This window comes from Vulpes vulpes, chromosome 2 (genome assembly GCF_048418805.1).
Source record: "Vulpes vulpes isolate BD-2025 chromosome 2, VulVul3, whole genome shotgun sequence".
Lineage (NCBI taxonomy): Eukaryota > Metazoa > Chordata > Mammalia > Carnivora > Canidae > Vulpes > Vulpes vulpes.
Window position 1 is genome coordinate 118,991,915 of NC_132781.1, and position 15,451 is coordinate 119,007,365.

At 57.2% G+C, this 15,451-nt stretch overlaps 1 protein-coding gene across 4 annotated transcripts in view; it reads left to right on the forward strand.

The window, feature by feature from the left end:
- Window positions 1–15,451, forward strand: part of CXXC5 (CXXC finger protein 5) — a 39,147-nt gene that overhangs the window by 22,634 nt on the left and 1,062 nt on the right. For all 4 annotated transcript variants that reach the window (XM_072749770.1, XM_072749769.1, XM_072749767.1 and 1 more), the window contains exon 2: window positions 12,785–13,862. In XM_072749770.1, coding sequence (XP_072605871.1) covers window positions 12,954–13,862 — 909 coding nt within the window. In that variant the 5' untranslated portion in view covers window positions 12,785–12,953. The remainder of the gene's footprint in view (window positions 1–12,784; window positions 13,863–15,451) is intronic.

A 15,451-nucleotide genomic window follows, 5' to 3' on the forward strand; every position in this document is an offset into this window, starting at 1 on the left:
ATAGGATCAGAAGGGAGAACCTTTTTCTGCCCACCTTCCCTGCAAGAAGCTCTGTGGTACTGCCCTCCAGCACATTAGGCCATTGGCTGACTACTCAGGGTTCTCTGCACAAACTGTTAAACCCTTCTGTGTGTGTCTGTCCGTTTATCCTCTAGACTGGAAGCTCCCTGAGGGTGGGGTCCATGACATCAGTGTTTCCCACCATGCCTATTACAAAGGTAGCACTAGAACAAGGGTCAGAGAGCTCCTATTTTCCTATTTTACAGATAGACCAGTTATGGGCCTTTGAGAATGTTCAGCCAAGGCCAACACAGCCTTTTGAGGGGCAGGGCCCACCTAGCCCAGGTGGGTGTGGGGCTGCTGGTGCCTCCTGCCGTCTTTCTGCAGGCCTCAGTACTTTCTCTGACCTCCCTGGGGCCTGCAGCTCCAGACCCACCCGGCAGGCAGTGGTCCCACTATCCAGCCTTGAGGCCCGTGCTCCTGCAAGTGGGGGTGAGGAGTGTCTGACATCTAGACTTTAATTTCTCCAAGCCTGTTTCTTCTTCTTCTGTAAAATGGGGGTCTTGGTACTTCTCCCTAGTGGTGCTTGGGGGTGAGAGAGTAGTTAAAAGAAGTAATGCTCAGGTTCTAAGCTCCATGCCTAGAACTTGGTAAGAACTCCTTAAGTGTTCTGCCATGGTTATTATTATTGTTGACACAGTTATTGTGTTATTATTACATTATTATTCATGCTTCCAGGGCCCCAGCAGCTGCAGTGGCTCTGGGCCTGGACACACAGCTTGGTCTGCAGAGGAGTTACAGTTTCTAATTAGTGCCCCAAGGAGAGGGCCTGGGTTTTTATTTTTGCTGGAGGATCCCACCTGCCCAAGGCTTCCCGGGCCCCTGTCATCCCCTCTGCAGCCTCAGGTAGGGGGCCTGCTCCAGGCAAAAGCCTCCCCAAATTTCCCCTGCCACTCCCCACCCCCACCACCCCCACCACCCCGCCTGGCAGACCTCGGGGGCCATGAATCATTTATGAGGCAAAAATGAAACCAATTAAGGACAAACTTTGAAAGCCTCTAATTGCCGCGCCTGGTGGCACCGAGGCAGGAGGGGAGGCAGGCCCGCTCGGTGCGGAATCTCCTTGGCCCGGTCCTCCCCGGGCCGCCTGTCCCACAGCAGCCAAGGGCGCCGCGTCCTCCCGGCTCCGCGCCGCCTCGCCGCCTCGCCTCGCCTCGCCTCGGCCGGGCCCGGGCGCGTCCACATGGCTCCGCCGCCGCCGCCCCCGCGCCCCCGCGCCCCCGCGCCGCCGCCGGTCCCAGGCCGCCTAATTAGGCCCGGCTCCCTCCCCGCGCCGCCGCCGCGCCAGGCCCGAGGTGATGGCGGCTGCTCCTGCCGATCTGGGGCCTGTGCCCCAGCGCTGGCCGCGTTTCTCCAGGCGGGAGCCAGCTCCGCTCGTCTGGCTTAACCCAGCCGAGCCCAGGACGCCCCGTCCCTGAACTGGGAGGCTGGGGCTCCCCGCGCCCCCCACAGTGGGGTGCGGGCGGGTCGGCCGGGCAGGTGCTAGGGCGCAGGGTTGGCTGGACAGCCCCGCTTGGCGTCAGAGAGAGGCGCTGGTGGCAGCGGCTGGGCTGGGCTGGGGAGGTCGGGGAGGTCGGGGAGGTGGGGGGTGGGGGTGGGGGGTGCTGAGCTCCGAGGGGCTCTACCGGCCCGCGCGGGCGGCTCCCCCTCAGCTTTGTCTCGGGCAGCGCCGTGACCCTTCTGCACAGTCCTTCGCCCTTAGTTTCCCTCTTTATAAACTGACCCGTTTTCTCCTGGACTGGGGGTTTGAGGAACTGGGCTGTCTCTGCCCCTGCCTCCCTCTCTTGTGAGCCCGGAGAGGGCGGAGGTCAGCATCTGGAGTATGGACCCAGCAGGGCCTGCCGGCCTGCCACCAACTATGGGCACGAGTGACCTGCCTGCGCAGGAGCCGAGGGGCAGGCAGGCCTTGGGCACTCGGGCACGTTGTTTGCTGAAACCAAATTTCTGTGCTTGTGTTTTTCCATAATTATATTAGCAGGTGGGATTTTTCCTCGGGGAAGCAGTGGGAGGGGGAGCACCATGGCAGTGTCCCCGCCTGCTCTGAGCGCGAGTGAGCTCACACTCGACTCTGCCCGCCCGCCTGTAATGATTTTTTAATTATGCAGCCAGTGCTCGGAATTGTTAATCCGCCTCCAGCCCAGCATCCCCTCCTGCAGCTCACACCCGGCCCCTCACTGGTGTCCCCGGAGTCCTGGTGCTCAGCCTGGGGTCCACCACCAAGGCCTGGGACCACCACCACAGTAAAGGAGGGAGTAGACCAGGAAGGGCTGCAGGGGCATCCCTGCTCCGCCTGCACATGACAGAGCCTGATGGGGGGGGGGGGGGGGCTGTGGCTCTCTTTGTCCTCCTTCCCTCTTTTGGCCCCAGCGTGGCTTGCACCCTCCAGGACAGCTGTGGCTCTGGAAGGGGGGGAGGCAGGGGAGTGATCAGTGCCCACCCCTGAGTGATGTGGCCACACCTACTTCAGGGACATTAGCTGGACTCTCCAGCCTTGTGTGACCCTAAGGACACACACAAATATGATCTTTGTCTCTGTCACACAGCCACACTCTGCTTCCCGTCCCCACACACACTCAGGCTCACAGCTACACAGGCACAATAATAGCATGCTCTGTGTTTCTCCACACAGAACCATACCTGAGGGCCAGGGTGCCCTCAGGAGACCACATTGCTGCCTCCTGGGCCCTGCAGCGCCCTGCCCCCACTGCCTTGCTTCATACCCTCCCCCTACCCCCCTAACTGGGACGCACTCCCTTCTTCCACCTGGTGGGGTGGCTGCCTGTGGCTGGGGCCTGCCTGGACATCCATCGACCTGGCCTGGGGGAGGTGGCGGGGGTGGGGGGTGTTCTGCACTGTGGCGGCTCCTCTCCAGGCGCCCAGCTGTGGCATCTGTCAAGGTCAGATAGCGACTCCGGAACCAGCCGGCTAGGCCCCATGGCCCCTCTCGCCTCATTATTTTTGTGTTCCGGGGCTGCGGCGACACCTCCCTCCTTCCTCCTCAGCCTCCTGCCTCTTGCCTGCCTCCCCCACGCCTCTGCAGGGAGGGCCTGCGGTCTGGGGGCTTTTGTTTTCCAGTTTTTTCCATGCTCAGGCCAGGCAGGCGGGTAGACGCTGGTCAGAGTTGTTAGGTCTTGAGGTAGGCAGGGAAGGTGCCTCTCTCTGGCTGGGACCGGCTTTAGGCTAGTGGAGGCCTGGGGTGGTTTCTCAGGGGTACAAATTGAACATGGGTGGAGCCCAGCCCCCACCACAGCCCAAGCACACCTGTGGGCAGCTTCCTGTTTCCATAGGGGCCCCAGCACCTGGCATCAGTTCCTGTCTGCACCGTCCACATCCCAGTTGGTCTCTTCACTCACATCTCAGAAGCCCCGATACAGCTGACGGTGTGTGCACATGCACGCACAGACACACACGCACACACTGGTATACACATGGTAATGATGTATCGACACTCACAGACCAGAAGAACCCACACACATCAGCCAGCCATCCTGTAAACCACTGTACTATACACACAAGCACACTCAAGCATGGTGTGCTTGACACTCATGCTTACATCCAGGGGTACAGATAGCATACGCTCCATTTGTACACACAAAGAGGTCACACAGAGACCTTTACCTACACTGGTATATAAGCCCCATGTATACACCAGCATTCAGACCCACAGGGTGACATCTCAGTCTGTGCACATACCCCTCTGCACACCCACAGCTCCGGCCCCAAGACACACACACACACACACACACACACAGCATGTCTGGTATCTGACACACCTTCTTTGTGGATGTAGGCAGATGCACTGGTCTGTAGTGCTGCTCCTCGCTATATGCACTCCAGCCAGAGCTCACTCCCTGGGGTCCAGTGTTCCTTGAGCACATTTATACCACCCAAGAGGCTTCTGTCCCTGAAATGCTGAAGTGAGCTTGAGGCCTCCCCCTGGATGTGTTCTGTGTGTCCAGGGAGCCCCTGGAGAGTGGGAAATGGTGCTTGACAGACAGACTGTCCCACCATCCTGGCCAGCCTCTTTATGAACGTCAACCTGGACCCAATAACACCAAGATGGAGTGAGATGGGGGGATTCCAGTACATTGGGGTGGGACTTGTGGCTTCTGGCAGGGAGGGCAGGCTCAGGGGGGATGGCCTTCTCAGGTTCTCTCTGGGTCCTTGCCTACTGCCAGCCCCCCCAGTTAGGGCATATAAACATTGGGGGTATGAGACGTGGGCAGACTGCAGGCCCCCCAGAGTCTCTGGGGTAGCCCTGCCCGTCCACACACTTCCTTCACCAGCTGTGGACTGCTGTGACCACCCTCGAGAGGAGGAGGTAGCTGGAGGTTTAGCGGTGACAGGGCCCCCACCCCCCAGGAAACTCAAAACCCTGGGCCAGCCGCGGGTGGCGGGTTGGGGCAGGCACAAAGACGGCCTCTGTGCGGCCTGGCTGGGCTGCCCACAGGATTCTGGGGGAGGAGGCAGGAGCCGGTTTCCGTCCCATTCTGCTTCCTGCGGAGGCCGCCGGAATGCCCGGAGCTCTGGCCCAGCCTGGCCCGTCCGGCCCACCCGCAGCCCCTTCCCCTGTCTTTTCCTGGGCCTCAGGGTACAGCTGCAGAGTCCTCTGCAACAGCGCCTTCACGTGTTTTGCCCAGAGCCTGAGAGCTGCCCCCCCAGGATGCTTGGGAAACTTAGAGGGCTCCCCTAGGCTGGGCTGGACTGGACCTCGTCCTGCTGCTATAATCCCTCCTTCCTTGGCCCTTGGAGCCCTTGGCCAGTGTTGGGAGAGCCAGGCTTTGGAGTCCCACAGACCTGTTTTCAAATCCTGGCTTTGTTGCTTATTGATCTTGTGACCTGAGGGAGGTGACTTGACTTCCCCGAGTCTCAGTGGCCTTACCTGTAAATGGTTGATAATACTAGTTAAAGAATTACAGAAAAAACTCAATGAGAAAATGCATGTAAGATGCTTAGCACAATACCTGGGAGAGTGAGAAGGCGTTACTAGGGTCTGCTATTACCATGTCCTCTGGGGAGATAGGATTGGGAAGGAGCTAGATGCCCCTCTCCCCAGTAAGCTTCCCATGTGGGGTTTGGTCTCCACCTTCTCTCCAGACTTCAGTTTCTTTTTATTAAATCTTTTTTTTTTTTAATTTTTTTTGTTAACTTTTATTTATTTATGATAGTCACAGAGAGAGAGAGAGAGAGAGGCAGAGACACAGGCAGAGGGAGAAGCAGGCTCCATGCACCGGGAGCCCGACGTGGGATTCGATCCCGGGTCTCCAGGATCGCGCCCTGGGCCAAAGGCAGGCGCTAAACCGCTGCGCCACCCAGGGATCCCCAGACTTCAGTTTCTATCTTCGCAGATCACACCATGGGCAGATTCAGGTCCTCTGATTTGAAGGCTGGGAGGGAGTCACTATCTAGAGCCCTTTTTTTGTGTGTCTCTTGACCTTTTTCCTCACGGACCTCTCAGGGATCATGACTCTTAGAGTTTGGGGTGATGAGTAAGAACTATCTCCATTTTACAGATAAGAAACTGAGGCTCACTGTAGGGAAAAGGCTCAGTCAAATCAACAGGAAGAGACAGGATGGAGCCACAAACCTAGATTTTAGGATTCTAGTCCCCTGATGGTTCTGTTAACACCCTTGCTCCCCACACACAAGCCCTTAAAGGACAGATGCCCCTCCTCTAACTTCTTGGCCCAGTTATCTCTAAGCTCACCTCTATCCATTGTCCACTGGGAGAGAGGTCCTAAGTAAGTGTGTAGGCTCTGATCCCGGGTTGATGTCAGCTCAGACGTTACTTCGGGAAACGTTAGTCTAAATTCAGAGGATCCCAAATGGAAAGGGCATCAGTTTTCTCTGGGTCAAACCTGCTTATCAAATTGTTTGTTCTAAATGGGCCAATAATCCTCTTCTTTCAGAAGGTGTGTAGGAAGAGGCAGTGAGACAAGGCATGTATGTAGCGTCTGGCACACAGGACGTCCTCCATTTTTAACATAATTATTATCCTCCTGGTTCCGTGTTACAGACAGAGAAACAGACTCAGAGGCCATATGCCAAGGTCACACAGAGAGGAAGGGCCCTCCTGATCCTTTGACTCTTCTTTGAAGGAGGACATCTGGCCTGAAGGAGGTGCTTGGCGAGGAAGCCTCTGTCTTTATAGAGGGGTCCCAGATCACTCCCCAGAGCCCCAGGTCAGGGCATACCTCCTGCATGGGGCCTCAGTGTTCCCTTCCATGAAATGGGCTGATCCTGTCCTCCACCTGTTTTTTAAGTCTGAGGTCTGCAAGAGAGAATAGAGCCTCATGGACTCCTGCGGTTTTCTTCAGCCTATTTCATTTGTCGGGCTACGGGCTGTGCTTGCTGTAGGTGGAGGGGTCCAAGAGGAAAAAGGGTATGGAGTCAGGGAAACAGGACTCTAGTCCCCTCTTCTGTCTTTGGTAGTTGGTCTCGGGGTGTTAGTCTTGGGGAGGTTCTAGTGGTCCTCAGGGCCTTTCCGGCCCCAGGCATTCTGCTGGGTGCTAGCAGTAGTCACTGTGCTCGTATGTGTGTCCATCTGTAGCTGGATGTGTGCTGTGTGCTCTGTGTGTGCTCGGGCCAGGGCTGCGTTTTTCCAGCTTCCAAGACCAGTGTCTCTATGTGCATTGCCTTGGGCTTGAGTAGAGCTTTTTTTCCTTCTGGAAACTCCCTAGGCTGAATCATGGAAATCAGAGACGATGCCCCCACCCCTGCCCTGTGTGCTCAGCCACAGCGCAGTTCAGCCACCACAGCCTGTGGTCTTTTCTCTTCGCCACCACTGGCTTGCCCACCATTACTCTTGTCTGTCCATGTTACCTCCCTTGGAGGCCAAGAGGCCTGAAGTGGGTGGAGGAGCATAACAAGGCTGCCCCAGAGATGTCAAGAGTGCAAGTGGAAGTGTGGGAAAGAGTGTGAAGAGGTCAAGAGTATGCAAGTCCTGCCCAGATGATGGTGGAATGCTGGGCCCATGTCTCTGGGTCCTGAAGGCCCTGCTGGAATGCAGCCTCCTCCAGGAAGCCCTCCCTCAATAGGAAGGATGGCTGGAAGTTTGATCTAGCCAGCAAAGGAGCGAGAGAGGGATGGTGCCTTGGTCAGATTCAGCCGTTGGAAGTGGGGTGGCATGGCACAACTCTGTAAACTTACTAAAAATCATTGAATTGTACTCTTATAAATGGGTAAAGTTTATAATGTGTAAACTATGCCTCAGTAAGGCTGTTTTAAAAAAATCCTACTCTTGGCCTCAGTGCCCTGCCCATTTGGGATCCTGCCAACCTCACAACCGCACCTCACACCCTCTTCCCCATTTTTTTTTTAAATTAAATTCTCCCCTTGGCGTGGGGCTCAAGCTGACGACCCTAAGATCAAGAGTCGCATGCTCCACCACGTGCTCTACTGACTGAGGCAGCCAGGCGCCCCTCTTCCCCTTTTCTTAAGAACTGTTTCAGGCTCATGGCCCCTTTGGTAACCTCGCCTCATCTCTCACTCACAGGCTAGCAGTTCCTTCTAGAAGGGCCCTCAGTGCCCCACTTGGTCGCCTTCCTGCTCTCCTTTCACATTGGCCCAGCTCCTGTGCACTCCCCCAGGGTGGCGCGGAGTCATCTCCCACTCGATCTCCCCAGTTCCGCAAGGCAGGGGACTGTTGTTGGGTCAATGGTGGGGGACTGTGTGCAGCTAAACATCTAGAACACCTCGCTGTGGGCCACCTGTGTGCATGTCTATGTGCAGACAGCACGATCCCTGCCCCTGGGCCCCTTCCTCCATTGCTGGCTAGTTGGAAGGGCTCAGGGTTGAGTGAGGGCATTACCATTACCTCTGATGACCTCATTGTCAGCTAGCATTATGATGTCATTGGCCTAGCATTCCAGGTTCCTGCCTGGGCATCTCCAAGCCCCCTGGGTGAAGACACTCCCTGGGGTCTGTGACAACTCGCTACCCCCCCCCCATGCACGTAAAGGTGACAGGCACGGTAACAACCCCAGGGGGTGGGGGCAGCCTGGGGTCAGCAGGGTCACCTTGCCCTGGACTACTTTGTCAGTTGCACAGGCAGAGCAAAAGTGTCACACAGCAGGATGACTAATATTTGGGCTCTGGGTTCAAATTCGAAACAGACTGGGCACCAGCCATATGACCTTGGCCTGACAGTCTGAACAGCCTCAATTTCTTCATCTCTGAAGCTGCTTACTGGGCTCTATTTCCCGGTAAAGCATGAGAGCACGGGGCCTGATACAGTAGGTGCTCAATAAATGCTCAATAAATGATACGTTTAGGTAGTGCGGGGACTGAGTGTCACTTGATGCTGGGAGCTGGTTGGAGAGGGGTGGGTCTGTGTCTTCTGGGGCTGGCTAGAGCCTGGGAGGCAGGGCATGGTCCCAGTGTCAGGAGAGTGGTTCCAGCTTTGACTTCCTGACTTCCAGCTTAGCCAGTGAGCTAGAGCCCATAGGAGCTTGGGCCCCATGGCCAGGCCCTGAGGCCAAGAACCCGGTGACTCTCAGCCTCATCCCTATCAAGCTATGTTTCCCAGGCCGTAGGCCAGACTGGGCTGGGATCCACCCACCCCCTGCCTCCCTCTCAGAGCTGTGGGCACGTGCAGCTGCTTTCTCTTGGTCCCCAGGTCCCAGGTCTTGGATTTTCCTCAGGGCTCTTTCCATGTCTGTCGGACCCTCAAGTCTGGGCTGGGCTGGGAGCCTCCGATCTCTCCGAGCCCGGTCCCTCGTTATTGGCTTCCCATAAGGCTCTCTTCTCAACCATGACCCCTTGCCCTGTCCTCTCCAAACCCCTCTTTCTCTGACCTGCCCCCTGGGTTCTGTGTCTCATAATCTTCTCTCTGCACCACCTGTCTCTGTTCTGCCCCCCTTGCCCCTCTCTGCCCCCCAGCTCCCCATGACTGGTTCCCCCCATACTCCCTCCCTCTGGGCTCTGTCCCCGCCCGTCAGCCCATGGTCCCAGCTCCCGGCCGCCCGGCTCCTGCATGGACAAAGGGGTCCTTTGTGGGCTGACCGCGGCTGGCGGGGCGGCGGGGCGCTGGCTCCGCATTGCTGATGAAACGGAGCCCTTTGTTGTCCCTCCTCAGGCGCAGTATTTCTTTTTGGGGGCTGGATGCGTTCCTGGCAGGGCCGATGATGGATGCGCCCGCCGCCGCCCGCCTGCCCGCCAGCTTTCCCTCCCGCTCATTCCCGCTCCGCTTCAACGCAGCCCCAGCTCCTCCCCTGCTGCCTGGGCACTGCCAGGCCTTTTTCTGGCCTGGGAGGGGGTTGCTGTGTGCCTTGCAGTGGAGGACAGGGGCCTGGGAGAAGGTCTTATGTCTCCCCTACTATGAGGAGGGCAGACAAGTCCTATGGTCAGTGGTCCTCTGGGACCAGGGCATCACCTTTTCTCAGGGTCTAAAGGAGATGAGCCAGGTTTAGGGGCAGATTTGGAATTGGCTTAGAGACTAGGCCTCGCAGACTAGATGTGAGTATCTGCACACTCTGGGGTCTGAGGAGTTACCTTGGTGCCAGTCCCCCCTTGTGTACTCCCCACCTTCAGTTTCTGTGGCTGACGAAATAGTGTTCTGCCTGCAGCACCTGTTTGATGACATATCACGTCTTCTGCTCCACGGCCCAGTATGTCCCAGGACCTGGGGGGTTGGGAGAGAGGGTAGTCCCTGAGGAAGAACAGAAAGATGAAAGATCAGAGAGATGCAAGGAAGGGGCCAGAGATGAACAGAGCATGAGGTTTAGTCCCTACCACGGGACTCAGGATGGAGACAAAAGCAGAGAGAGTCAGCCAGAGCACCAGCCCTGAACGCAGGCCCGTGTTGGAGAGCGCTGACTTCTAATTGACCTGCCGCCCTGCACACAGAGCCAGATCCTGGAGCTGGGGGGGGGGGGGGGGGAGCAGGAGCAGCGTTAATGTAGCTATCGATTCCTGCCACCAGCCAGCAGGCCGCAGAGGCGGGGACACACGGGGGGCTAAGGTGCAAGCCGCTCCCCTCCCCACCTCTCCCCTGCCTCTGCAGCCCAAGGGCTCCTGCCTTCTCTTTTCTCCCCACACCATGTCCAGGCCTACCGGGCACTATGTGCTCTGGGGTGGGGTAGATGGGCAGGGGCAGTTAACCTGGGGTGACAGTCTCTGGCCCTAGTCCTCAACGCCGAGCCAGGGTCGCTGATGCCTGGATGCGCACTGATTTCTGAGGGAGGGCCTGAGAGCCACCCTGGGCTTAGCCCTTAGAGGTGGGACACAGCCCCGCCATCCTACCAGCTTCCCTTCCTCTTACAACTCTGACCTCTGTGGTACCCCCAGCCCAGCCCAGCCTAAACACCCTGCCAGGCGCTCCTGGGTTTGTCCTGCTAGAACCTGCCAGCTCTCCCAGCTCTTGCCACCCATCTACCTTCACTAAGCAGAGTGGACGTGGGCCACTGCCCTCTGGGGAGAGGCAGGGAGCACCTGGCTGTCTGTGGATGCCTGCCATTTTTGCCTCACTCAAGAGACAGGGCTTTTCCCTTTCCTACACTCGCTCTGCCTTGTGGCCACTCCTTAGCAGTCCTGGAGCAGGGAGCCCTGCCGGCTCAGGGCCTCAATTTCCCCCTATGTAAGTGCAGAAGGTTGGACTAGATGACCTCCTGGGACCAGGACCGGCAGAGTCCTGTGACTGGGGGATGGTGAGGTTGCCTGGGGACAAAGATGCATGTGTGCCGCCCCCAAGCCTGGGGCGGGACAGGCCTAGCCAGATGTGCACCTCCCCCTTGAGCCGCCAGCTGCTCAGGCTGGGCCCTCCCCTCCTATCCCTCTCCTGGGGGTTGCTGGGCCACGGCAAGCAGGCAGGAAGGGATGCGATGCTAGAGAGCCAGGGCTAATGAGACAGCCACTCCACTCCTTCGCACAATTCCTTCCAGAGATCCTGGCCAAGGAGCCTGGCTGCTCCTTAATCCTGGGGCCTGAGCAGAGCAGGCTCTTGTCCTAGGAAGAGGCACCTCAGAAACATGGATGTGGCCAAAGAAGAGGCTCTGGTCCTGGAGGGTCACACCCACGCTCAGTCCCAGCATGCCCTAGCCGAGGCCCCTCCTGCCCACAGCCTTCCCCAGCTCAAGGCTCTCACTGGGACCTCATCCCAGACCCATCTGGGAGCCAGGCTGGAGCACAGCAGGGAGGCCTGAGTAGAGACAGGAGTGGGGTCTGAGGTAATGATGACTATGGTTTGAGAGTGAGGAGGAAGTGTGTACTGATATGTTCACAGCGTGTCCCCCCACTCTTGCAGGATAAGGCTTATCCTCTGGCACGTGCTGCTTGCCCTCTAGCAGGATACATGCGCCTTGATTTTTTTTTTTTTTTTTTTTTAATTTAGGATAGTCACACAGAGAGAGAGAGACAGAGAGAGGCAGAGACATAGGCAGAGGGAGAAGCAGGCTCCATGTACCGGGAGCCCGACGTGGGATTCGATCCTGGGTCTCCAGGATTGCGCCCTGGGCCAAAGGCAGGCGCTAAACCGCTGCGCCACCCAGGGATCCCCATCCGCCTTGAAATAAGGATTCTGTGCTCTATTTGGCAACCTCTGAAGTCAGTTTCCTTTCCCTGCAGGACTTGTCAGAGCCTTGAGATAATCCATACGTATTATGAATTGCCAAATGAGAGTCTGGGAGCAGCTTCCCAGACCTTTTTTTTTTTTTTTTTTTTTTTAAGATTTATTTATTTAGAGAGAGCATGCACACCGGAGCACAAGCAGAGGGATAGAAACTCGAGCAGACTCCCTGCTGAGCGAGGAGCCCAACACAGGGCTGGATCCCATGATCTTGAGATCTTGACCTGAGCCAAAATTGAATTGGATGCCCCAACTGAGCCACCTGGGCACCCCAACTTCTCAGACTTCTGGTCTACACCTTCAAGCTTTTCAGAGGCTGTTCCAAACCCTTTTGTAGATGGGTCAGAGAAAGAAGATTAGGAAGCAGAAGATGACTCTATAACCCTCTGAGGTTAATAAACAACTCCAGTGCTTTCTACTCCCAGCCCCGGAAAGACTGGCCAGAGACCTGAGCTGTACAGACCCAGGCTGAGCCTCTGCCATGACACTCAGTAGCTGTGGTCAATTCTTCTAAATCTTTAATTCCTCCTCTATAAAATGAGGATTATGAGCCACTACTTCAGAGGGTGCTTGTGCGTCTTAACTGAAATAGTACAAATAGGGGCTCAGTCGCTTAAGTATTCAACTCTTGATTAGGCTCAGGTCATGATCTTGGGGTTGTGGGGTTGAGCCCCGGCATCAGGCTTGTGCTGAGTTGCAGAGTCTGCTTGTCCCTCTCTTTCTGCTCCCCTCCCCGCTTGCGCTTGCTCTGTTCTCTGTCTCCCTCACTCTCTAAAATAAATAGAAAGTTTTTTAAAAAGTATACACCCAGGGGCGCCTGGGTAGCTCAGTCAGTTGAGCGGCTGCCTTCAGCTCGGGTCACGATCCCAGGCTTGTGACATTGAGCCCTGTATCAAGCTTCCAACTTAGTGGGGCGCCTGCTTCTCCCTCTCCCTCTGCTGCTCCCCTTGTGTATTCTCTATCTGTGAAATAAATAAATAAAATCTTAAAAAAAAAAAAAGTAGTACACCTAAAAAGTACTTGACCATGTTGGACCTGGCACTTAAATGCCCCGCAGGGCTTGCGGCTGTAACAATGGTGATAGGGTTGTTGGGAGTGATGATGAGGTCAGGAAAGGAGATGTTTCCACCGCCCTGACCCTCTACTCTCTTGTACCAACAGAGTGAAGACCCTTCCAGGTGGACACCTGACCATGTGCCTGCCCTGAGCAGCGGGGCCCACCAGGCATCTCTGTCGTGGGCAGCCGCGCAGTGCTCCTCTGTGGACCTCCCCGGAATTGGCAGCCCTCCCACCCCGCCCCCAGCAGTGGGCTCTGGGCCTTGGCCCCACCATGTCGAGCCTCGGCAGTAGCCCCCAGGACAGTGGTGGCAGTAGCAGCGGCAACACTGGTGGCAGCGGCCCCAAGGCAGGAGTAGCCGACAAGAGCACGGCAGTAGCCACTGCTGCGCCAGCCTCGGTGGCAGATGACACGCCGCCCCCCGAGCGTCGGAACAAGAGCGGCATCATCAGCGAACCCCTCAACAAGAGCCTGCGCCGCTCCCGCCCCCTCTCCCACTACTCTTCCTTTGGGGGCAGCGGGGGCAGTGGTGGTGGCAGCATGATGGGTAGTGAGTCTGCTGAAAAGGCCGCTGCCGCTGCCGCCGCCGCCGCCTCCCTGTTGGCCAATGGGCACGACCTGGCGGCGGCCATGGCCGCGGACAAAAGCAACCCTACCTCAAAGCACAAAAGTGGTGCTGTGGCCAGCCTGCTGAGCAAGGCAGAGCGGGCCACGGAGCTGGCAGCCGAGGGACAGCTGACGCTGCAGCAGTTCGCGCAGTCCACGGAGATGCTGAAGCGCGTGGTGCAGGAGCACCTGCCGCTGATGAGCGAGGCGGGCGCTGGCCTGCCCGACATGGAGGCTGTGGCGGGTGCCGAGGCCCTCAACGGGCAGTCCGACTTCCCTTACCTGGGCGCCTTCCCCATCAACCCAGGCCTCTTCATCATGACCCCTGCGGGCGTGTTCCTGGCTGAGAGCGCGCTGCACATGGCCGGCCTGGCCGAGTACCCTATGCAGGGAGAGCTGGCCTCGGCCATCAGCTCGGGCAAGAAGAAGCGGAAACGCTGCGGCATGTGTGCGCCCTGCCGGCGGCGCATCAACTGCGAGCAGTGCAGCAGTTGTAGGAACCGAAAGACTGGCCATCAGATTTGCAAATTCAGAAAATGTGAGGAACTCAAAAAGAAGCCTTCCGCTGCTCTGGAGGTAACAACGCCTTAGAGGGAGGTGTGTGTGTGGGCTTTTGTGTCTGGCTGGCAGTCCAAACCCACTCCCACCCCACCCGACCCTACTTTTCCTACTCGGGCCAGTGTCTGGGGGCTGCTCAGCTGATCCCGGGGCTCCAGGGTTCCTGGTTACACACTAGTTCACCGCCCAGAGCCACCTCCTGAGATCTCATTAGGTTGTAGTTTGCAAGGCAAGCATGGAGTTCCAGGCAGGGGCTGAGCATTTCCGACCAGGCCCGGGGATTCTAAACCCTTCCCTGGAGGTTTGGGCCACTAGTGTGGTTTCCAGATAGGTCCTAAGTTTCTGACTTTTAGACGTATCTTGTAGCTTCCAATCTATGCTCTAAGATTCTGGGGCTCTCCCATGTCCCGCTTGAGGAGTTCTGTCCTTTGAACCATGTGGCATTAAAGGGTAAGCCCCTTACTTAACTAGCCCCTTCAGAGTCCATCCTTTTCCCCTAAGGCCACCCCCAGTGCTCACTGTCCTGCCCTGAGGCCTGGAAGAGCCCTGCATCTAGACATCTAATAACTGATTTGGGATTTCTTGGGGCTCCAAGGTCAATCTGGCCTTGTAGGTAATGGCCAGGGGTCGTATAGGCCTCAGGTGAGGAGGTGGCTGTGATCTTGGGGTATAGGCAAAGCCTGTCCACTCTGGGATGATTGGCTTTCTGGGAAAATCACCACATAGCCACATGGTCTAGACCAAGGTGGCCTGAACAGGAAGGCTTACAGCAGACAGAAGGGTTCCCATACTGCTCTTTCTCCACCCTCATGGCAGAGCTTGTCCCTGTGCCCCCAGCCGTGGCAGCCTAGCTATTGGTGCCAGGCCTGGGTACAAAAGCATCTTTTCAGCCTGCTGTCCCGGCCCCAGCCCCACCTCTCTGTGAGTGGGCTGGACACAAATGTTCGAGTGGTTGGAAAATAATAATGACATCCCAGCCGTGGCTAGTCTCCACCACAAGCCCCAAGCCTCCTGTATCTGCTCTCCTGCTCAGAGAACACACCTATGTGCACACAGAGGCACCCGCTCTCAGCTCATGTAGACACAGACACATACACGCAGCCCTCCCTGCCCAGTACCCAGGCTTACTCCAGACTGAGCCTCTTAACACAGCCAGTACCCTTCCTATACACACACACACACACACACACACACACACACACACACACACACGACATGCTGTGGCCTAGCCCAAGGCACACATCCATATATGCATCCAGTGCATGCGCTCACGTGTTCATTCAACAGAAACATGCACACGGCCCCCAGATGCACTACAGCCACCTGGTGCTTGTGGCCTCTGGACCAGGGAAATGGGTCTTCCTGTTTGGAAGGAGGGTGCCTGGACACAGTGGCTCAGGGGGCCTTAGAGTGCTCCAGGCCCTCCAGCGGTCTAGCGGGTCAAAGCTTCTTCTCTGGCCTGGTCAGGATGGCAGGAACTCCACGGGGTGGCTGCCTTGACTCCACGCCCATCCCTCTGCCACGAGGCCATCCACGGGGGAGCATCTTTGCACCAGGCCCCGCCGGACCCTGACTGAATTCTCTCCTTGTTTTTGTCTCCCGCCCCC